The following is a 23,160-nucleotide window of genomic DNA, read 5'->3' as shown; positions in this document are numbered from 1 at the left end:
TAGGAAAGATTGAGGGTATGTTGCTATGGTGGTAGTTTGTTATATATATAAAATATCATCAAATATGGAGAATTTATTTGAAATAGAAATAAATAGAAGTACTTTATATTTATTTTGAAATTAATTGATATTCTTTTTAGTTAAGTGAAACCTTTTTTTTCGGTAGCCGGTAAGTGAAATTAATTGATATTAATTAGTGAAACCAAACCATAATGTAATGACTCTTAAGGCCGTTTGACTTCCGCCCCCCAAAAAAAGACCGTTTGACTTCCTTCTCAAGATCTTCTCTCCCTCCCTCCCTCTCTCTCTCCCTCCCTCCCTCTCGCCCCCCATATATGTACGTACAGACTCCAACCTCACAGCTGTGTTACTGTCTGGCAAGGGAAAGAGAGCTCTGTCCTCGTGTCAATGGCGCCGAAGCGTTCCTTCAGCGATGATCCGCCATCGGCCTCTTCAGAAAGGAAAGTAGAAGAAGAGGCCCAGAAAGATGATGAAGAGGAAGATGACGACGAGGAAGAGGAAGAAGATCAAGAGGAAGAACAGAAGAAACAACAACTCCAATCTTCAGATTCTGAGATCGAGTCCGAGCCTGGTCCCGACCGAGCCGTCAAGCAGAACGGCAAGCCGGTCCCCTAGGAACTTGCGGAGCGGAAAAAGCGCGATGCGGAAGGGATCGTCTCAAATGGGGAGGCGGCGTCGAAGCGGGTCAAGACCAAGTCGAACTCGGTGGCGGAAAAGAAGCAATTTTTCCAGCGGATGTGGAGTGAGCCGGAAGAGATGGAGGTGATGAAGGGCTTGGTCGAGGTCTCCAAGAGCAAGCCGAAGTACGAACTCAACGACATCTACGAGAGTATCAAGCAAAAGATCCCATCTTCCGTCTCGAAACGGCAGCTGAGCGGCAAGATCCGTAATCTGAAGAAGAAGTTTAAGAGCCGTGACAAGAAGGTCAAGGAGGGCGCCGAGCTCAGCCCCCAGGAGGAGAATTTCCTCGAATTGGCTGTGAAGGCGTGGGGGTCTGTCGAAAACCTTGTGAAAGGGAGGACTGCCGCCAAAAAGCCTGTGAAAGGGAAGGCTGCCGCGGCTCGTGGGCTTGAGGGGCACGTAGGGACTTCGGTTTCTGCTCTGTCTCGTCGGTTGTTGAAGGGGATTGAGGATGTCGGTGGGGGCAGGTCCCTTAACGAGGAGTTTGTAAGGAAAAAGACTTACTTGGTCGATGAGAGGATGAGGGTGGAATTGGATCAGCAATGGAAGAGGCTGGAAGAACAGGAACTGCAGCTCATTGTGGAGCGGGCTAGGTTGATTAACGACCACGCTGCTGTTATTTGTCAGACTCGTCACTCATTAGGAAGTTAAATGTCCATGTTCTTTAGCTATGAACTCGACTCTGGCTTTTGATCGAAATTTTGGGTCTGTCTACTCTAGTTTAGGTACTGGTTTCGGCCACTTTTTGTTGCGCCAATGGTTATGCGGAGTCGGCGGATTACTAGTCGGAGTGTGACCTCTGATGGATTTTAAGTGCATAGCGAACTAGTTTCTGTTATTTTTCTTTTGCATCATTGTTCTTCAAATGCAAATGGATCTTTTGAGCTCTGAATGTTTTCCTTTATGAATTGCCTTTGCCTAGTCTGCTTGTCTGATTTTTTCAATACCTTAACGACTCGGGGGCTTTTCTGAACCGACAAAATTGGTTCTTTTATTTCTCTGAATCTTCAATCTTGTTCATCCTTGTTCATTGACCGATGAATCTGATGGTGTACTGTGCAATTAGATTGGCATGTTTTCATTGTCAGCTTATTTTAGAAGTCGAAAATAGCAGCTTCGAAGGAAGACAAGATCTCTCAGGTTATATGACAAGTCGACTTTCGATTGTTGTTTCGGCTCCCTTTCATTTTATGCTGGTTGTGGCAGAGAGATTTTCCTGGTTCAAGGCTTGTATGTACTTTTCCTCAATTCTACCCTGTTTATTAGAATGAGTCGAAACGTTTGTGATTAGAATTGCAATGTCAAGATAGACCCGTCCCCATGTTGATTTCATGTCATTCTCTTTACGTTCTATAGAACATGGCTTCGCTAAGGTGAGGTCTCTTGTTCAGTTTGATGCGATTCCCACCAAGAATGACGAGACCCGACAACTAAAGGAACCCAAGATCGTTCCACGATCAGATTTGATTGACGAACCCTCGACCCGTATCACAGTTTCTCTTATAGTAAAGCTGGATCATGACCCATATGTACTGGGGAACCATTTTCTCACTGTGGAAGGGACAGAAGAGAAGAGACGATAACTATATGATTGTAACCAGTTATGCCTTTGCTCGGAGACTATACATCGCTCTCTTTTAATAAAATTGCTGATGACCTGAAAAGGCTGGTCATGCTGATTTCTTTACCGTCAAAGTGAGCAGATGTTCTTTAATGTCTCCAGTTCTTTATGCTCATTAACAGGTCCACCATACTTGGTTTATCTTCTGCCTTTTAACAAGATACATAGCAATTTCAAGCATGGGGGAGAGTTGTGGAATTTTGAGGGTTATCGTTAAAATTCTATGCTAACCCTCAAATCCAAACAAGGTGTGCAATTCTTTATGTTTCTAGGGACTGGCATTGTTGACTCAGACCAACAATTTGTGCGCTGAGGGGAGTGATGATGAGAAACACCAAACTGGAGAAGAAGCTGAGCAATGTCACTCAAAACTCCTCTATTTTCTCATTAAACTTGATGATAAATCTATTATATCTCGTTGTTTACATGATCAATCGGGCAATAGCTAAAACTTAAGAACCAAGAGGCAGCAGATTCTATTCCTGATGTTGTCAAACTGAAACATTTACGAAGGTTTCAACTGATCTAAACCAATCAGCTTCTAAAAAAAAAAAAAATATATATATATATATAATCTAAAATATTGTTGAGAAGAGTATTCGTTTGTTAAACCAAAATTTATTGGATCACAAGGAGAGAAGATGAGTCTTTGGGATCAAATCAACCCTCAACTTTAACCAAGTTCGAAAATTCCCTGGGACCAATTCCATAAAATGAACTTTATATTGAACCCAGCCATCACACACTATTCAATGAAGCAACGAGATATCTTGAAGATCGATTCCACGACGAGGGAAGCATACCCTGAAATGGGAAGTTCTCCCTGATGCCTATTATTTCCTTTATCATGTCTAGATGATTATTGTCACGACCCGAAATTTAAGTAGCATTTTCTCTAAAATTTTGTTATAAACCACGACCTGCTAAATATAAATTATAGTATCCACAAACTACAGAAAGCAACTATTGGTTCAACTACCTCTATCAAGTAATCACATATAACACATCTCAAGATCAACATAAAATCTCCAAAATATTCATTCACTAATTCATCGTAATAATCCAATTGAGCTAAGCAAAATATTTTGGGCCGTAATGTATCTACAAGAAATCTGTACAAGTCTCTTATAAGATGAAATAGCTAGAGAGTCCTCCAACCCGATTCCCGTATCAAAAATCGTTCTCCCGTGCAACTGAGCTAATCTATAGTCCATCTAAAAAGTAATATGCAATGGGTGTGAGCTGCATCTCAGTGAGCACCAAATTCCAAGGTAAAATAAATCCAGCTCAACTCAACCGCACAAGACTTTATGCAATATATATATATACACAACTAAATCCAGCTTTAGCTAACAGCACGACTTTCACAGAACAACTTCAGACAAACTCAACAATCATCATATCTAAAGCAATTAGACAGATAAACAATATACAACACAACCAATCAATATAGTCATAGTGTCGTATTTCTTGGCAGCGGAGTTATAACTAGTTTACCTTGCACCTCAAGGTTATAATCGCAATCGAGTTATAAACGACACCACTATTTTATTAGCAAACAAGTGTACATAATTTTAATGGCCCTATTAAATAGGATAGAATCGTAAATGTTCAATAAATTAGTATATTATATAGAAATTGAATTATTGTAATTGAAGAAAATATATCCAAAACAATTACAGAAGAATTCTTTATTGTGGTCACTTAATGTTATTTTATAAGAAATTTCTATTTTATTAGTAAATACATATACATAATTTTAAAATGTTATGATTTATTAAAAATTTATTAGTTAATTTTAATAATCATTATTAGCCTTATAAAAGTTAAATTAGGTAAATCTCACATCGAAATGCTTACATGTTATCTAAAATTTTTCAAATTTGCAAAACTTAATATATGAAATATGAGTAAGAAAAAGACAATTGCGAATACTTAATGTTAAAATTTTATAGACTCTATGATTATTAATCTTTCATTAATAATAAAACTAACTATGATTTTTTTTGGATTTTATAATTATCTTCTTATAAATTGAATTGATAATTGAGATAATTTCTATGAAATATTTTACATGAATTATTTGCTTATGAAATGTTTAATTAATATTATTTATCATGAGATGAAATTTATTGTATTTAAATATATATAGTATAAGAATAAATTTTCCTATTTTCAATTTATTAATATAAACTATAAGTCAACATTAATAATTATCTTAATATCTAATGTTTCATAATAATTTTTTTTATAAAATCCATACAATGCATGGGTTCAATAGCCTAGTATATATATAAACTTGACTACAAAACAATTAATATAGTCATAACCACCAGCACGGTGGTCTAATGGTTAAGTATCAAGCGCTCCACTTGAACATTACGAGTTCGAACCTCACTAAGGTCGTAGAGCTTGTCACTATGTGGGTGTATTATGGGATGGTGAAGACCGGCCCATAATGCTTGATCTAGTGGACCTTGGACTTAATTCACTAGTGTGTTGGTGGGGCTACGGTGACCAAGTTGGGCTAAAGTCTCAGCGAGCTATGGCGAAAGGAACATTCCGTGCCGGTTAGGTTCCCTTAATTGGGGCAGCCACAGCGGGTTAATAACCCGACCTAGCCTTTCATTTATAAAAAATAATAATAATATAGTCATAAAGGTAAATATTGTATAATAAGGTAAATCTATTATATATATATATATATATATATATATTAAGTTTAATACAGTTGTGCGCACCCGAATGTTGACTCTGGGGCACGCATGTGCGCGAGCCGATCGCGCGGCTTGGGAGTATCTACCTTCCCATGGGGGGACGCGTGATGGACACGCGTGAGAAGGAGTCGCCACTTACTATTTTACGACTCGGAGTCGAGGGCCGATAAGTACCCAGGTCTAGGGGTATGGATACACCTAGGGTGCTAAGGCATATGGTCTGGCGGAACCTGAGTTCCAAATCCGGGAATTCGGTTACGTATGGGCCTATATCCCATACGCCCTTTCGGTACTCTGTTTGTCTATGGCTTACCGTTTTTGTTTATTCACCGCGTGAGTTAAGTTGCACACTCCTTGCCCGTTTTGACACCGTAAATTCGTAAGCACTCTCAGGCCTTTTCTGCTTGTCGACCGAGGTCCTTACATTGACTGAATGAAAATACAGAAATGCTTGCATAAATGAAGATACAGACGCTGTACTGTGTTTTGGACCCGGTCGATTTGCATCAAGCCAAATATTCCACTCATGCATGCCGTGAGTTTTGAAGGTCCGAAACCGAAATTAATGCAACACGGGTTCATGGAGCCGGGGGTCGGGTCCGACCGGATCGACGGATAACAGAAGAGTCGCTTGACTCTCGAGATAGCCGTGGGACGGGTCGAGTTTCTGGGTCATGTCCTGACCACGACTCACTCATCCTATCCGAGTTGTCTTTCCACTTAGACATCACTAAGATTGGGATGTTGAGTCGAGGCAAGACCCGATGCCGCACTCGGGTTGCGCGCCCTCAGTGTGCATGGGCGTTGGACCCGTGATCGATGATTTTTATGGCGTTGGACCCCGTGCAATCGTTTCTTATGAGTTCAAGCTTGAACCGCGATGGATACAGTAAATAACAGACAAGTACAGGCATGTGTATGCAGTAGGTAATGCAGAAAGTAAAGCATGCTGACTTATTAGTGCATGGATGCAAGCAAGCGATGTATTTGTGCCGAGTTTACGTGATTATGCCAGTTATTATCTGAAATTTGCTTGACAGACAATTTGGAAGCGTGGGTGAGTCTGTTTTTGGTTTGCTTCTGTTTTGGTTTTCTGTCGCGTGCATGATTAGTCCATTACCGACATATGTGTTTTTGCTACATGTTTGCTCTCGGCTTTGTGAAAGTCTTTTTAGTTTTCGCTTGTTATGGTTCGGTGAGAACCGGACAGTAACCGAAGAAAAGAGACCGTTTGATAACCTAAGGAAATCAATACTGTCCCGGCCCCTTAAAAGGTATGCCCGCGGGATCTCTCGGTTCCCTTGAGTTAGGAATGTTCTCTTTACTCAAGTTTATGGTCTTTTCTCACGTTTTTACAGTTCATTTTAGCGTAGTCGGTGCCGCCATGATCTCGTGTATTTTTATGCAACCATTCGGGTGGAATCGATAAAACGCCACCGGCTCATGCATCAACAGTGCGATAAGTAAAGCATGATGAGTTACACGCATTCATCCACGAGCATACATCGTTACATGTTCGGAATAATGGAATAAAAGTGCTTAAACGAAACTTGTAAGCAAATAAATGAATCCCGCCTTATGCCCCACAAGCCTAAAGACTAAGAGTCCTAGCCTTCTCTAAGTCGGGGAGGAGCATACCTGGCCTCAAGGGTCGAAAATAAGTCGGGATAGTTGCTGAAAACCGGCAAGAAGTGGTGTTGAACCGGTCGGATACTGTTCACCCGAGAGAACCACCCAACTTTGGCCGGCTTGAACTGGTGGCTCCGGTCGGCTTTTTGAACTGGCCTGACTTGTGGCACCTCCCAAGAGGGTGCTTGTGACGTCTATGGGTGACTCGGGACGTGCGGGGACCTGCGCTAACCCGAAAAGCAAGAAAACTGGTAAGTACCAAAAACTGTCTTTTTTCAATCCGGTTTTGGTTTTCTTGTTTTGAATGAGTTTTAAAGCTTTGTTTGAGGTCTCCTTCCTCTGGAATGATCCTTCGGAAGTTTATAAGGGTTTGCTCGAGTTAGATTTTCAAGAAAGGTTCGGTTTAAAAATAGGCACGGGACAAAACCCGGACTGCCCACTGAACCGGTCTCTGCGCCTGTTTCTGTTCTGGTCTAGTTCGGGTAGCTAGGAGCCTCAAACGACAAATCTAACACCACCAATGGACTCGGGAGGTCGAAAGCATGTGGGATATGTGTTCAATTCAAGGTTTGGGCTAGGTTGGGTGGATGGTCGCCGGAAAACGGTTTGTTTTCCGGCAATTTTCTTTGGATTCCGGTGGCTTCTTTTTGCTGAACGAACAAGGATTCTTGAGAGGCTCTTTTGGGAGTATTTTGGCTGTGTTTTGGGAGAGAATGGCTGATGGCAAAGGTCCCTTTGAATGAAGAATACCCATGGGTATTTATAGAGGAGCCTTAGGGACTATTTTGCAAAATTTAAGTGCAATTGGCTTTGCAAGTTGATATGGCCGGTGCAAAGGGGTCCAATGGGGTGTTAAAGTTGATTCAAATTAGTTGGAAGTGAGTTGGCATGAGTTGGAATTGAATGGGAGTGGAAGAGCATGCAACTTGCATCTTTCGGCTAAAAGGAGGAATGGTGGGCTGCCGACTCCTTGCTGGTGGGGTCCACACGTTTTGAGGTCAGCCATGAGGTAAGGGAGGGTCCCGCAAGGTTTGGAAGAAAATTGGTGAAATTCTGGCTCCGGTTTGAAGCGATTCCGAGTCCCGTAGCTCAAGTTAGGGCTAAATCGGCAATGCTCGTGAAAAACCGAATCAAATGAGCCCCATATTGACCTTTTTGTCCTCTTGGAAGCGCTCGAATTGCCTCTCATGAATGCTTAAATTGTCTTGAGCAATCACATGACTCGAGGAATAAATTTGGGACATTCATGACGCGGTTTTACGTGCATTATACGTTTTTGCACCGAATGCTCAGTGAATGTTCATTGAATGATCAATGTGCACGTAAAATGAATCGAATTGATCCGAATTTGTCGTGTTTGAGTACTTTGAGACATTTTATATGTCTCGTGAAGTTCGGGCCAATTTTGCTCGAGTCGAAGGCCTGGAACTGAAAATTGACTGTTTCCGACGCTTATTCAGTGGTTTGCACACTATTCTGCTCCTTTTGCCTGTTCTGCATTTTATTCGGGCCGAGTGACCATTCTGCCCCTATCCAAGGGTCGAGGGTTGACTTTTGCTCATTCTAGTCAAACAGAATTGAATTGGCCATTTCTGTCTGCAGATCCCGCATCTACACTCTGTGCCGGTAGTTTTGGCGTATTTTGCCGTTTTCGCAGAACGGTGGGCCCAGGGACCTTTTTCTGATGCCAAATGACCATTTTGCCCTTGCTAAATAGAGGAAATGACCATTTTGCCCCTAGGAGGTAAATGACCATTTTGCCCCTGAATGGGCAGTTTGCACTTCAATGGGAATTATGGGGATATTTGACGTGCCGAAGATGTTTGCATCCTCTGTTCTGTCAAAATAAACCTTACTCTGTCTGTTAAGCCCGTGCATTTGGATTGTTCTCGGCTTTTGCCTGAGTTTTACGGTCGATTCCCTGAATGCGTTCGGGATAGGCTTCTGATCTGTGCCTGTGTTTTCTGATGTGCCCGGTCTTCACATCTCCTCTGTTCCGTTGAGAGTGAGCCCCGGTTTGCCTTCTGTATGAGTGTTTGAATCCCTCTTGCAATTGGTAGGAGATATAAATCACGTGTCTGATGAACTTAAACTTTCTTTGATTCGATGTCTCTCCTTTCAGTGACTGTCTGTCCTTGCTTGCCATGGCTCATTTTTGGGTATTCCGGACCTTGTTCTAGTGTGCATGTGAGGCCTATGACCGGAGTTGCTGTTGCTGCTCTGTCTGGGAGCCGATGAGCCAAAATAGGGTGCTGACAGCTTGCCCCTCTTTGGTTGCATGCTCGAGTAGAGGATGTAACCAAAGACTATAAGAAGCACCTATTTTGGTTCCGGCGACCATCGTAATGCCATTCTTACATCCTCCTTGCGTCCTCAAACTTGCCTGGTTGTCATGCCTGAGAATGGTGTGTGCGTATGATGCTTGCCTTTGGCAAAGATGCCTACATAAAGAAGAATGCGAGAGTGAGAATGTACTGCATAAATAAGAGGTGCGTTGCGTAATTGAAAGTGCGGTGCATAAGTGCATTGTATAACTGAAAAGCGCATTGCAGAATCGAAAGTGCTTTGCATAATTGAAAGGTGTATTGTGGAGACGGAGATGTGCACTGCATTCCGGAGAAGGTGCACGCTAATTGAAAAGTGCGTTGCAGAAACGAAAATGTGCACTGCATCCCGGAGGAGGTGCACGCTAATTGAAAAGTGCGTTGCAGAAATGAAAATGTGCACTGCATCCCGGAGGAGGTGCACGCTAATTGAAAAGTGCGTTGCAGAAATGAAAATGTGCACTGCATCCCTTAGGAGGTGCACGCTAATTGAAAAGTGCGTTGCAGAGAGGAAAATGTGCACTGCATCCCGGAGGAGGTGCACGCTAATTGAAAAGTGCATAATTGAAAAGCAGTTGCATAATTGAGGAGCAGTGCAAAGTGTAGAAGTGTCGTATGAGATGCAAAGGGAACGGTTGCAATTTGCTTATGCTTGCTGCGGATGATGCTGAGATTGGATGTTTTGCGGCTTGTTGCAAGATTGCAGTTTGTTTGCTGCGAGTAGTTCAGCGATTTTGACCTAAGGACTTGCATGGGAGAAGATCGTGCGTGTGCGCCAATCCGGGCATGCGAAGACACTTGCCTGCAGACAAATACCAGGGCAAAGGTCAGTGCTAGGTATGTCGAGTGCTAGAAATGTGCAATTTTGATTTGCTTGACGCAAGTCTTGTAAGGCAATGCATAATTGAAAAGAGGTTGCATAATTGAAGAGCAGTTGTATAATTGAAAAGTAGTGCATAATTGAAAAGCTGTGCATAATTGAAAAGCAGTGTATGAGGCAAAATGCTAATGCAAAAGGGATTGCGTAGAACGCGAGAAGGTTTGCTGCAGTTACTTTCTATTGAGCTGGTGATTTGTGAACAGTGCTGCTGGGCATTTTCTGTTTGTCATGCGGCTAGGCTGCATTGAAAAAGGGGTCTCCCTGAGGACCTATTACTCTTGATTAAGATGGTCATCTGTTGAATGAGGCAGACATACGTCCGTCCTGGCGAGATGCGTCTTGGAGTCCAAGGTCGCATACCTGCGTGCAGGAAAATGGCTTCTAACAATCGTTGTCAGTCATATGTAACTCATTAGGATTACGATGCGTTAGAGGAAATCTATGCAATGATGTTTCAGGGACTTTGACTGCAGTGACCATTTTAAGGGATGGTCGTGTCCCTAACTATGACTTTGAAAGAAAGGCTTTTTGCAGAACGAGCATGCTCATGAGTTTTGCATAAGGATGTAGGGAAGGATTTTGGAATCCTCCAAATCAAGGATACGACTACTCGACCCCATTTCGAAGGATGCCTCGTGCCCAGAGAGTCAAAGAGAGAGTTTGCTTGCATTGATGATCGCCGAACCACTACTTGCTGTAGCCTCACGCAGGGTGTTGCTGTTCTTTCGTGGTCGAGCCGATAATTGCCCCTAACTTTTGCCTAGGCCGCATAATGCGTGACGGCCTAGCGGGGTGTTTTTTTATTTGACATTTCCCTCATTGAGCTCTCCTTTTTCTACGACCCTTCGCTTGACGGATTAGGTCGCACCTTTCGATTCCTCTAATTTTTGCCTAGACTGCCCTTTACGGGTTTTCAATCTAGCGAGGATTTTGATTTGCTCTCCTTTTGCCATGGCTCCCCTTTGCGGGATTTTAAGCCATGCCTCTCATTCCCTAACTTTTGCCTAGGATGCCTCGAGGAGGTTTTCGTCCTAGCGGGAAAACATTCTTTTTCTCTCTGGACGTTGCTTAAACAAAATGCTTGCCATGGTAATGTGGGCGTAGTGCTCGGGGAGCAGAAATTGCAAACCGTCAGGGATAGTACTTCCTGAGGGCGTCGGCATTGACAGGGAGTGCATTCTCGGTCCCATCCATATTGCTTAAATGACGGCGCCTCTAGAGAAGACTTCTGTGACGACGAAAGGTCCGTCGTATTTGTATGCGAACTTGCCCCTAGAGTCGGGAGCAATATGCAAGACTTTGCGCATAACGAGGTCTCCGGGTTTGAATTCGCGATGGTGGACCTTAGCGTTAAATGCCCGAGCCATCCTCTGCTGGTAGCATTGTCCGTGGCAGAGTGTTGCTAGCCGCTTCTCATCGATGAGATTAAGCTGTTCGTATCGCTGCTTTATCCATTTTGCTTCTTCAAGCTTGGCCTCGGCAAGAATCCTCAAGGAGGGAATCTCCATTTCAATTGGGAGCACTGCTTCTGTGCCGTATACCAAGGAGTATGGGGTTGCCCCAGTAGATGTGCGAATCGAAGTGCGATATGCCAAGAGTGCAAACGGGAGCATCTCGTGCCAATCCTTATAATTCACCGTCATCTTTTCAATGATCCTCTTAATGTTTTTGTTTGCTGCCTCTACCGCTCCATTCATTTGGGGGCGATATGGCGAGGAATTGCGGTGCTGTATCTTGAACTGTGCACAGAGCTCGTCAATGACTTTATTGTTCAAATTCTTGGCATTGTCGGTAATGATGGCTGTGGGGACCCCGTATCTTGCAATGATATCTCGCTTGAGAAAGCGCGCCACAGCTTTTGCAGTAACTGATGCGAGCGTAATGGCTTCGATCCACTTGGTGAAATAATCGATCGCCACTAAGATGAAAAGATGCCCGTTTGATGCTTTGGGATTGATGGGACCAATGACATCCATGCCCCACATTGAGAAGGGCCACGGAGCTGCCATCGGGTGTAACTCGTTGAGCGGTGCTTTAATCTGATCTGCATAAACTTGGCATAAGCGGCAGTGCCTGACGTGCTTGACGCAGTCAGTTTCCATGGTGGACCAAAAATAGCCCAACCGCATGATCTTCTTAGCAAGCATAAGTCCGTTCATGTGAGGTCCACAGCTTCCCCCGTGTACTTCTTGGATGAGGCGTTGTACCTCTTGTCCGTCGACACATCGGAGCAGCGTAGCATCGAGAGAGCGCCTATAAAGTGTTTCACCGCTAAGAAAATAGTGCGTTGCAAGCAACCGGAGTGTCTTCCGATCGCGGTGACTGGCAAACTGCGGATATTGACCAGTCTGCAGAAAATGCTTAATATCTTCGAACCAAGGCTTTGCATCGGTAGCCTCGATTGCGTCGCAGTGAGCAGGGCCCTTGGTAATCTCAATCTCGAGAGGCTCGATGAGATTTTCTTTTGTGATGCTCACCATGGAAGCGAGCGTTGCGAGTACGTCTGCGAAGTGATTCTTTACGCGAGGCGTGTAAGTGAATGTGATCTTTTCGAAGTTCTCCGCTAACTCCTCAAGATACTCGTGATAGGGTACTAGCTTCTCATCCTTTGTCTTCCATTGTCCCAGCGTTTGGAAAATTGTGAGCATTGAGTCCCCGAACACCTCTAATTCCTTGACTTTGAAGTCGATAGCTGCTTGCAGGCCGAGGATGCATGCTTCGTACTCAGCCACATTATTGGTGCAAGGAAAGTCAATTTTTACTGCAACGGGATAATGACGCCCGTCAGGAGATATCAGTACTGCACTGATGCCCGAGCCGGTGGAGTTGACTGCTCCATCGAAATACATCTTCCATGTTGGGCTATCCTCCTCACTGTCGACTTGGAGGATTCCTTCATTTGGAAAGTCTGGATCAATAGGCGTGTTGTCTTCAATCGGAAACTCTGCCAAGTGGTCTGCAATTGCTTGTCCTTTAACTGACGTGCGCGCTACATATTCAATGTCGTATTCTGCTAACTGACAGCGCCATTTTGCGATGCTCCTCATGGAAGATGGGCTATCAAGCATGTACTTCAGGGAATCTGCCTTGGACAACAAGCGAATGGTATGATAGAGAGTGTATTGCCGGAGCCTTTGCATGACCCATACCAGCGCGCAACACAACTTCTCAATGTCGAGGTAGTTGGACTCCCCTTCAGTGAACTTCTTGCTTAAATAATAAATCGCTTGCTCTGCGTGCGTGGATTCGTCCTCCTGCCCCAACATGCACCCCAATGATTGGCGGCGCACTGTCAGGTAAAGGATGAGAGGACGACCCGATACCGGCGGGACTAACACCGGCGGCTGAATCAGGTATGCCTTGATGGTATCGAAGGCTTTCTGACATTCGTCGTCCCACTCAATTGCTACATTCTTGAGGAGCAGGCGAAAGAGCGGTTGACATTTGTCTGTCAGGTTTGCAATGAATCGCGCAATGTAATTCAGCCGACCGAGAAAGCCTCGCACTTCGCGCACGGTTTTCGGTGGAGGCATCTCCAATATTGCTTTTACCTTATCTGGATCCACTTCAATGCCGCGCTTGCTGACTATGAACCCTAGTAACTTTCCCGACTTGGCGCCGAAAGTGCATTTTGCTGGATTGAGTCGGAGCTTGTACTTCTTGAGACGGTCGAAGAGACGCTTCAAGTTGACGAGGTGATCCTCCCCTTCCCTTGACTTGGCGATCATGTCATCTACGTAGACCTCGATCTCCTTGTGCATCATGTCATGGAAAAGCGTGACCATTGCCCTCTGATAAGTTGCCCCGGCATTCTTGAGACCGAAAGGCATGACTTTGTAGCAAAAGGTGCCCCACATTGTGACGAACGTGGTCTTGATCTTGTCTTCCTCGGCCATCCGGATTTGATTGTATCCAGAGAAGCCGTCCATGAAAGAGAACTGCGTGTGGCGTGCAGTATTATCGACCAAGACGTCGAAGTGGGGCAGAGGGAAGTTATCTTTAGGACTTGCTTTGTTGAGGTCGCGATAATCAACACATACTCTAACTCTCCCGTCCTTCTTCTCCACAGGCACGATGTTTGCCACCCATTCGGAATAGTTGCAAACTTCCAAGAAACCTGCGTTGATCTGCTTGACGACTTCCTCTTTGATGCGGAGGAGAAGCTCGGCTCGCTGTCGCCGTAAGTGCTGCCGTTTGGGCGGAAACTTGTCTGTATCGAGCGGGAGGAAATGCTGCACTATCGAGGGGTCTAAGCCTGGCATGTCGGCGTAAGACCAAGCAAAGACTTCTTGATATTCCCTCAAGAAATCGATCATCCGAGCTCGTTGGGTAGGATCGAGACTCGTCCCGATCTTTAAAGTGCGTGGTTCCTCTTCTGTGCCTATGTTGATTTCTTCTGTCGGCTCGACTGTAGTGAGTTGGTGGTTCTCAAGGCGATGCAAACTCTCTTCGATCTCAGGCACTCAACCGTCCTCGTCAAGCCCTTCCCCGAAGTATATGGGTTGGGGCTTTTCGAGAAGTCCCTCGGATGGGTTCGAATTGACGCGTCGATGCTTTGGATTCAGGTGGAGCCTGGAAATGAAAAGGATTCGGCTTAGAATATGGAAATGCTTGAAGAGATAAGGGAAGAGAAATGAGACACTGGAATTCAAAAGGGTATGAAGGGATTTGATTAGCAGAATTAGTGTATGCTATAACGAAAGTATCCCTCTTCCGTCGTGTGGCCTGTTACTTTGCCTAACACGCGGGAAACATCAAAATACATAGATAGCCTTACACATCGGCAAACACTGCCGAGTAGCGCGGGACCGAGGTCCAGTTGTCGAGGTGCTCATTCTCCTGTGCAGGGCGGATATGGACTCCCGGAGGAGTCTCCTCAGAGACGGCGTATATGGCTAGCTCATCAACAGATGCGCCGTCTGAATCTAAGTAAGAGTCCTGTAGGGTGCCCCCAACGATGCATGGCGATCCGGGGAAAAAGTAGGAGAGAGGTGGAATTGGGATGCCCCTGTTGATTCTCCCATAATGTGCAGCGAGATGATGAAGATGTTTGCCATTGCGTGCCTGAACAATCTCATGGCAAGAGGGACGATAGCCAAGTCCCCTCCTATTCTTATTGTCCTCGATCTCGATGGGGTGCGTGATCCCTTGTCCATTTGCTCCGAGTCCGGCGCCCGGGACGTAGTCGTGCTACAGCAGAAACTTACCTATCATGCGATCAGCCCTGGATGGGACGACTTCTCCGTAGTCCTTGATAACAGAGATAGTTTCGAATGAGTGGAAGGGAAGATTCTGATCGTCTCCAATGCTGATGTAGGGGACGGCTGTCTCCTTGTAGATGGCGTAGTCCTCTTCTCCTTTCACGGTGATGAGCTTGCCTTCGACAATAAACTTGAGCTTTTGGTGCAGGGACGATGGTACAGCGCCGGCGGAATGGATCCACGGTCTCCCTAGCAGCAGGCTGAACGCGTTCGGAATGTCCAAGACTTGAAATGTAACTGCAAAAGAGCAAGGACTGACATCAATCAGCAAGTCGATCTCTCCATTCACGTCCCTCCGTGAGCCATCAAAGGCCCTAACCGCTGTCTTGCTTGGCCGAATGCGGTTGAAGTCGACATTCATCTGTTTGAGGGTAGAGACTGGGCACACATTGAGAGTGGAGCCATTGTCGATCATGACTCGACCAACTATAAAGTTGTTGCACTTACAAACGATGTGCAACGCCCGGGAGTGTTCATACCCTTCGGAGGGAAGCTCGTCATCGGAAAACGAGATAACATTAGAGAAGATAGTGCTGATGGTTTCTTCGATCTGTGCTGCAGGCGTTTCCTTGGGAACTTGCGCAGCAGTGAGGACTTTCAAGAGCGCTTGTCGATGAGGCTCCGAACTTAGCAGGAGGGCTAGCAGGGAAATATGGGCAGGAGACTTGCCCATTTGCTCCACTATCTTGTATTCACTCGCCTTAATGATCTTCATGAATGCTTCTGCTTCTTCATCTGTCACCTTTTTAGTCGGGATTAGCGCTACTTGCGGGGCAGTCTCAAGCATAGCGGCGGGGGCTTTCCCTTTACTTGTGGTGTCCGGGTTCTCGTATACCCGTCCTGAGCGCGTAACCCCCATTACGCTCATCTGTTGCTCAAGATTGCCGATGCTATTCTCGTAAGTCCATGGGACCCTGTTGTCTTGATATGGCTCTTTGGCAGGTACTTCAATGACAAATGGGGCAGGCGGAACACTGGACCCCGCAAACTGCGCAGCGACTTCTTCCGGGACGTATTCAATTATGAAGGGGACAGGGTCTTCCTTGCAAACACTGATAATGTTGATGGTAGGTCCTGAGCCTGACGCATGATTAGGGAGCGGGTTGGCCTGGACATTCGGGGGTCTTACTGCATTAAAGGAGATTGCTTTTGCATCGATTAACTCCTGAATCTTCTCTCGCAACCTCCAGCAGTTATCGAGGGTGTGACCGGGTGCACCCATATGAAACTCGCATCGCCGGCTTTGGTCTTGATTTGCCGGATTGAAGTTGGCGCCAGGTGCCTCCTGCTTGATCTTATTACCTGCAAGGAGCTGCCGGTATATATGGGAAGGTGGGGCTGGTAGGGGAGTGAACTGCCTGCATTGACGGGGTTGCGCAGTCCCGCTTTGCTGGCCTTGTTGAGGAGGCCTAAATGTGGGGGCCCTATTTTGCTGAGCCTGCGGGGGTGCGGGGGTGTAGTGGACGACTTGCTGCGGTGTGGATACTGAAGCCGGCGGGGCTGAGAATGGTTGCTGCGGGTAATGAGCGGAAGGCGGACCGTATGCTTTAGTAGCTGGAGGTACTGGTGCGTAATTCATAGAGAATGGTCGGGACTCCTGGTGTCCTGGGCTAACAACATTGATAGTCGTTTCCTTACCCTTCTTGTTGCCTGCGGGGGATCCGGCGATGTTCCTCCTGGAGGAATCCCCTTCCCTCTTCCTATTGGGGTCTTCTATCCTGCCTAGCTTGATCCCCATGTCGAACTTCTTCCCTGCTTTAATTAAATCAGTGAATGAGGAAGTATGAGCCAACAGGTGCATATAGTACACTCCCTTAAGCGTGGAATGGAACAGTTGGATCTGCTGCTTCTCGCTGATAGGCGAAACGTGCTTCGCCGCTTGAGAGCGCCACTTTGGTGGCGTAATCTTCGAACTTCTGACCTTCAGCCATTTCTTTAGTGCTTAACTCTAGGAGAGTTGGCGGAGCTTCTGCACGAAACTGATACTGATCAACAAACTTGCGGGAGAGGTCCGCCCATGTAGGGATGTCCTCTGCCTTGAGCGTCATGAACCAATCTAGAGCTGGTCCTGTTAAGCTGTCCTGGAAGGAATGGATAATGAATTCCTCGTACTCCTAGTACTGCAACATCTTTCCTCGGTAGTGTCGGAGGTGATGCCGCGGGTCCCTCGTACCGTCGTATCGCTGGAACTCTGGAATCTTGATCCTTGGGGGTAGACGCATGCTTGGGAAAAGACCCCAATCGACAAAGCTTGAGTCGACTCGGATTTCTTTTGCTTGCAGGGCTTTCACCATTTCTTCTAATTTCCTGACCCTACGTTCCTGCTCTGTTTCTTCTTCCGGCGGGAAGTTTATAGGTGGAGCTAGAGGGGCTGCCTGAGTAGGCGTGCCCGGTTCAGAAAAGGTAATGTTTAGGGGCGGTGGAGCTTGGTGAGGGAGGCCGATGTTTGGTTGTGGAGCTTGGTAAGGAACGGATTCTGCAGTGTGAGCAGGAGCAAAGGCCGAAGTAATTATAGGTGGAGGGGCAGTGTAAACCGGAGCTGGGACCGGTATGAGTGCAAGTTGCGGTACAGACATGCCCTGATCAAATGTTGCTGCAGGAGTGAACGGTGGAGGCAGGGATGCGTCGGGTGTTTCGGCAGCTTCTAGGTTAACCGTCGGTCCGTGTGCTGGGGCGAAACTTGAGGAAGCACGGTTTGGATTCCTGAGCAGGGACATGAGTTCTGCCATGTTAGCGGCCATCAGATTGACCGTGCCTTCGAGTGCTGCAATGCGTTCATCAGGGGAGGCTTGGACCGCCGGTAGCATGGCCACGGGAGTTGGGGGTGACGAGACGTGAGTCACGTTCGATGAAATGATGTCTTCAGGAAGAGTTGGTGGATTTTCTCCCGCCATTCTTGTTCGCAGCCTTGTAGGATAGCGATGTGACGCCGGTTGGGGTTACCTGGTTTTAATCAACGAATAAGGCTCATGCGGACGAATTTGTGCTTTAAAATATAAACGTGCAAGGCAATAAAATAATGCAAATGCAATGCGTGAATTTTGAAAGCTAATGCTGTCATTCGCATTGATTGGAAGGACTTCAAAATATAATGCAAATTTTTAGGAAAACAAATCCTAAATTCATCTTCCATCGTATTCAGGGAACGGATGAGCATTGCTATGGAAAGTGACAATCTTAGGCTAGGGCCCGATGTCTATCCTAAATTGGGTGTGCTTGTTCTCGAGCCCTTTTTCTAGACTTTTCCAAGGCAATGTTCACCCGTGCCAATTCCTGTTCGCGTTTCTGCAGTTCTGCCCGGGCCTGAGCGAGCTCCTTCTGGAGTTGGCGTCGGTCAGTGAATTGTTCATCCTTCTCTGCAACTTGTCGGCGAAGGGAATCTCTTTCAGCCCTGAGACTAGCAAGTTCGATCCGAACAGCCACGGAAGGTGCTCCAGGTGACGTCTGATTCGCGGGTTGTGACGTATCATCTTGCGCAGGAGGACCCCATCGGTGGAAGTGCAAGATGTATTCCTCCGTAGCCTGGAAGTCTTGCTCATCCTGAGTGGGGAATTCAGGGAAATATGGATGCTCAGTAATTATGGCGTGCCATGCCGCCAATGCCTGTTCGATCTCACTTTGACGATCTACGAACTTCTGGTCCTCCCGCCAAGTGTATTCGAACTTGGTTCGTGCCATGTCCTCGGGGATTGTCTGTAAACCACCGAGCTGCCTCATTACCCGCGACGGGAAGTAAGTGGTGGACCCCGCATGACTAATGAGTGGGATTCCGTTAAAATTGGCGCATTTGAGAGCCATGGGTCCGGGTGGCATCCACGCGGCACGCCACTTAAAGCTCCTAGGAGAGATCTCGCGAAAAACCTTCATCCACTCATTAATCTTGCGTTCTTCCACTAGCACAAAAGGTAGCAATCGAGAAATGATTGATTCTTGATTTGCAAAATACATAACCGGGCGTACAAGACCAAAGGGGTATGCATGACTCTGAAGCCAAATTTGCAAAAGGATTGGGGATCCTCTTATCCTTCGGTCGTGTGTTTTCAATACATGGTCGAGGGACCGGATAGTCTCGGTTACAAGGGCCACCTCATACCCGTGTCCTCCGGCCACTTGGAGGACAACGCTAGCCAATGCCGCGTCGATTAAAGCACGCGAACGAGGGAACAGAATGGTCCCAAAAATTGACAGTAAGAAAGCGTGGCATAAATCTTTCCGAATAAAATTCCCTTGAACTTTGCATGCCCGGGTTTTAATGAAAAGAATAAGTTTCTCGATTGCTATCTCCGTACCCCCTGGATATGCGAGTTCTGCATGCAAGTGAGAGGTGCGGACCCCGAGTAGGCGCGAAACCAAAGTAGGTCGAGTTGTGCAGAAGTTGGGCTTTATGATATCGTTAGCAGACACAGTGCGACCGAAGAGGGTGCGATATTCCTCGATTGTGGGTGTGAGCTCATTACCCTGGATGTTGAAAACACCATGATCCGGGTTCCAAAAAGTAATGGCTGCTTCGAGGAAGTTCCAATCAATGCTCCGGGTGGCCAACAGAGGTATGTCTCCGATGAAAGAGGTGATGTAGTCCCGATCGATTTGGCGCAGGGTTGTCCATATCTGAGTAATTTCCTCGAGAGGTGGCGTGATTCTTTCGAGGTGCGGACAGGCAACTGAATGCGACATCCCTTATCAAGATGAAAGGAAGATCAACTTAGGACTCATCAATGCGAACGACATCCTAATTTTGGAAATTGCATGATGCATGTGTGCAGAAAGATAAATGCCCACGGCTTAATGTTTTGGTACAAGGTACAAGTTCTAAAAATGAAAAAACTTGAAGTGGCGCGCAGGCCGACCCGACAGACTAATGTTTGAACCTGTTGGAGGATTTTATGGAGGCTCCTACAAGATGCATGGTTTAGTCCTACAAGGACCGTGCTACCAATGGATGGGGGCCCCCGACTCAAGGGGATCAATTCCTTGAAATCGGGCGGGGATCTTTGGGGGCCTAATCGACGGTCCAACCGTGCGACGTACCCTTACTCGGAACCCCTATCTAACCTCGGCTTCCTATTACCGGTCGTGGGACGCGACCCATAGGTACTTAAGACTAAATGATGTGCGATGCAGAATGGCATAAATGTGCATAAAGTAGATAAGCAGTAATTTGCATAAAGCAGTAAATAAATAAACAAGCAAGCAGACAAACGGAATCGAGCCTGAACTCTCTAAAAGGTCCCCAGTGGAGTCGCCAAGCTGTGCGCACCCGAATGTTGACTCTCGTCGGGGCACGCATGCGCGCGAGCCGATCGCGCGGCTTGGGAGTGTCCACCTTCCCATGGGGGGACGCGTGACGGACACGCGTGAGAAGAAGTCGCCACTTACCATTTTACGACTCGGAGTCGAGGGCCGGTAAGTACCCAGGTCTAGGGGTATGGATACACCTAGGGTGCTAAGGCATATGGTCTGGCGGAACCTGAGTTCCAAATCCGGGAATTCGGTTACGTATGGGCCTATATCTCATACGCCCTTTCGGTACTCTGTTTGTCTATGGCTTACCGTTTTTGTTTATTCACCGCGTGAGTTAAGTTGCACACTCCTTGCCCGTTTTGACACCGTAAATTTGTAAGCACTCTCAGGCCTTTTCTGCTTGTCAACCGGGGTCCTTACATTGACTGAATGAAAATACAGAAATGCTTGCATAAATGAAGATACAGACACTGTACTGTGTTTTGGACCCGGTCGATTTGCATCAAGCCAAATATTCCACTCATGCATGCCGTGAGTTTTGAAGGTCCGAAACCGAAATTAATGCAACGCGGGTTCATGAAGCCGGGGGTCGGGTCCGACCGGACCGACGGATAACATAAGAGTCGCTTGACTCTCGAGATAGCCGTGGGACGGGTCAAGCTCCTGGGTCATGTCCTGACCACGACTCACTCATCCTATCCGAGTTGTCTTTCCACTTAGACATCACTAAGATTGGGATGTTGAGTCGAGGCAAGACCCGATGCCGCACTTGGGTTGCGCGCTCTCAGTGTGCATGGGCGTTGGACCTGTGATCGATGATTTTTAGGGCGTTGGACCCCGTGCAATCGTTTCTTATGAGTTCAGGCTTGAACCGCGATGGATACAGTAAATAACAGGCAAGTACAGGCATGTGTATGCAGTAGGTAATGCAGAAAGTAAAGCATGCTGACTGATTAGTGCATGGATGCAAGCAAGCGATGTATTTGTGCCGAGTTTACGTGATTATGCCAGTTATTATCTGAAATTTGCTTGACAGACAATTTGGAAGCGTGGGTGAGTCTGTTTTTGGTTTGCTTCTGTTTTGGTTTTCTGTCGCGTGCATGATTAGTCCATTACCGACATATGTGTTTTTGCTACATGTTTGCTCTCGGCTTTGTGCAAGTCTTTTTAGTTTCCGCTTGTTATGGTTCGGTGAGAACCGGCCAGTAACCGAAGAAAAGAGACCGTTTGATAACCTAAGGAAATCAATACTGTCCCGGCCCCTTAAAAGGTATGCCCGCGGGATCTCTCGGTTCCCTTGAGTTAGGAATGTTCTCTTCACTCAAGTTTATGGTCTTTTCTCACGTTTTTACGGTTCATTTTAGCGTAGTCGGTGCCGCCATGATCTCGTGTATTTTTATGCAACCATTCGGGTGGAATCGATAAAACGGCACCGGCTCATGCATCAACAGTGCGATAAGTAAAGCATGATGAGTTACACGCATTCATCCACGAGCATATATCGTTACATGTTCGGAATAACGGAATAAAAGTGCTTAAACGAAACTTGTAAGCAAATAAATGAATCCCGCCTTATGCCCCACAAGCCTAAAGACTAAGAGTCCTAGCCTTCTCTAAGTCGGGGAGGAGCATACCTGGCCTCAAGGGTCGAAAATAAGTCGGGATAGTTGCTGAAAACCGGCAAGAAGTGGTGTTGAACCGGTCGGATACTGTTCACCCGAGAGAACCACCCAACTTTGGCCGGCTTGAACTGGTGGCTCCGGTCGGCTTTTTGAACTGGCCTGACTTGTGGCACCTCCCAAGAGGGTGCTTGTGACGTCTATGGGTGACTCGGGACGTGCGGGGACCTGCGCTAACCCGAAAAGCAAGAAAACCGGTAAGTACCAAAAACTGTCTTTTTTCAATCCGGTTTTGGTTTTCTTGTTTTGAATGAGTTTTAAAGCTTTGTTTGAGGTCTCCTTCCTCTGGAATGATCCTTCAGAAGTTTATAAGGGTTTGCTCGAGTTAGATTTTCAAGAAAGGTTCGGTTTAAAAATAGGCACGGGACAAAGGACTGCCCACTGAACCGGTCTCTGCGCCTGTTTCTGTTCTGGTCTAGTTCGGGTAGCTAGGAGACTCAAACGACAAATCTAACACCACCAATGGACTCGGGAGGTCGAAAGCATGTGGGATATGTGTTCAATTCAAGGTTTGGGCTAGGTTGGGTGGATGGTCGCCGGAAAACGGTTTGTTTTCCGGCAATTTTCTTTGGATTCCGGTGGCTTCTTTTTGCTGAACGAACAAGGATTCTTGAGAGGCTCTTTTGGGAGTATTTTGGCTGTGTTTTGGGAGAGAATGGCTGATGGCAAAGGTCCCTTTGAATGAAGAATACCCATGGGTATTTATAGAGGAGCCTTAGGGACTATTTTGCAAAATTTAAGTGCAATTGGCTTTGCAAGTTGATATGGCCGGTGCAAAGGGGTCCAATGGGGTGTTAAAGTTGATTCAAATTAGTTGGAAGTGAGTTGGCATGAGTTAGAATTGAATGGGAGTGGAAGAGCATGCAACTTGCATCTTTCGGCTAAAAGGAGGAATGGTGGGCTGCCGACTCCTTGCTGGTGGGGTCCACACATTTTGAGGTCAGCCATGAAGTAAGGGAGGGTCCCGCAAGGTTTGGAAGAAAATTGGTGAAATTCTGGCTCCGGTTTGAAGCGATTCCGAGTCCCGTAGCTCAAGTTAGGGCTAAATCGGCAATGCTCGTGAAAAACGGAATCAAATGAGCCCCATATTGACCTCTTTGTCCTCT

General features: G+C 46.4%; 3 protein-coding genes across 3 annotated transcripts; 1 reads left to right on the top strand and 2 right to left on the bottom strand.

Annotated features, from left to right (window-relative positions):
- The first annotated feature begins 264 nt into the window (after positions 1 to 264).
- On the top strand, positions 265 to 1,591 carry LOC116196053 (probable transcription factor At1g61730). The gene has a single exon (XM_031525611.1). It carries the CDS (start codon positions 757 to 759, stop codon positions 1,351 to 1,353), a length of 597 nt encoding a protein of 198 aa, XP_031381471.1. The 5' UTR covers positions 265 to 756; the 3' UTR covers positions 1,354 to 1,591.
- Positions 1,592 to 11,072: 9,481 nt separating this feature from the next.
- On the bottom strand, positions 11,073 to 13,601 carry LOC116204461. Its single transcript, XM_031536556.1, has 3 exons — positions 13,425 to 13,601; positions 11,727 to 13,286; positions 11,073 to 11,612 (listed from the first exon to the last, which is right to left on the bottom strand). Exons 1-3 carry the CDS (start codon positions 13,599 to 13,601, stop codon positions 11,073 to 11,075), a joined length of 2,277 nt encoding a protein of 758 aa, XP_031392416.1.
- Positions 13,602 to 18,221: 4,620 nt separating this feature from the next.
- On the bottom strand, positions 18,222 to 22,748 carry LOC116192568. The gene is made up of 2 exons (XM_031521151.1): positions 22,010 to 22,748; positions 18,222 to 19,810 (listed from the first exon to the last, which is right to left on the bottom strand). Exon 2 carries the CDS (start codon positions 19,806 to 19,808, stop codon positions 18,336 to 18,338), a length of 1,473 nt encoding a protein of 490 aa, XP_031377011.1. The 5' UTR covers positions 19,809 to 19,810; positions 22,010 to 22,748; the 3' UTR covers positions 18,222 to 18,335.
- Between the last annotated feature and the right edge of the window lie 412 nt (positions 22,749 to 23,160).

The sequence above is a fragment of the Punica granatum genome, chromosome 1 (genome assembly GCF_007655135.1).
Source record: "Punica granatum isolate Tunisia-2019 chromosome 1, ASM765513v2, whole genome shotgun sequence".
Classification (NCBI taxonomy): Eukaryota; Viridiplantae; Streptophyta; class Magnoliopsida; order Myrtales; family Lythraceae; genus Punica; species Punica granatum.
This window is presented reverse-complemented; position numbering and strand designations above follow the sequence as displayed.

What these genes read in the sequence shown, in the direction of transcription:
- LOC116196053 (XM_031525611.1), top strand. Translation starts at nt 757, where the DNA reads ATGTGGAGTGAGCCGGAAGAGATGGAGGTGATGAAGGGCTTGGTCGAG.
- LOC116204461 (XM_031536556.1), bottom strand. Translation starts at nt 13,601, where the DNA reads ATGATCGCCAAGTCAAGGGAAGGGGAGGATCACCTCGTCAACTTGAAG. An exon ending in TTGAAGTGGATCCAGATAAG is followed by an intron (nt 13,287 to 13,424) that starts GTAAAAGCAATA and finishes CTGCTCCTCAAG; the next exon opens with AATGTAGCAATTGAGTGGGA. An exon ending in CATCAGTTACTGCAAAAGCT is followed by an intron (nt 11,613 to 11,726) that starts GTGGCGCGCTTT and finishes CTCTGTGCACAG; the next exon opens with TTCAAGATACAGCACCGCAA.
- LOC116192568 (XM_031521151.1), bottom strand. Translation starts at nt 19,808, where the DNA reads ATGTCGCATTCAGTTGCCTGTCCGCACCTCGAAAGAATCACGCCACCT.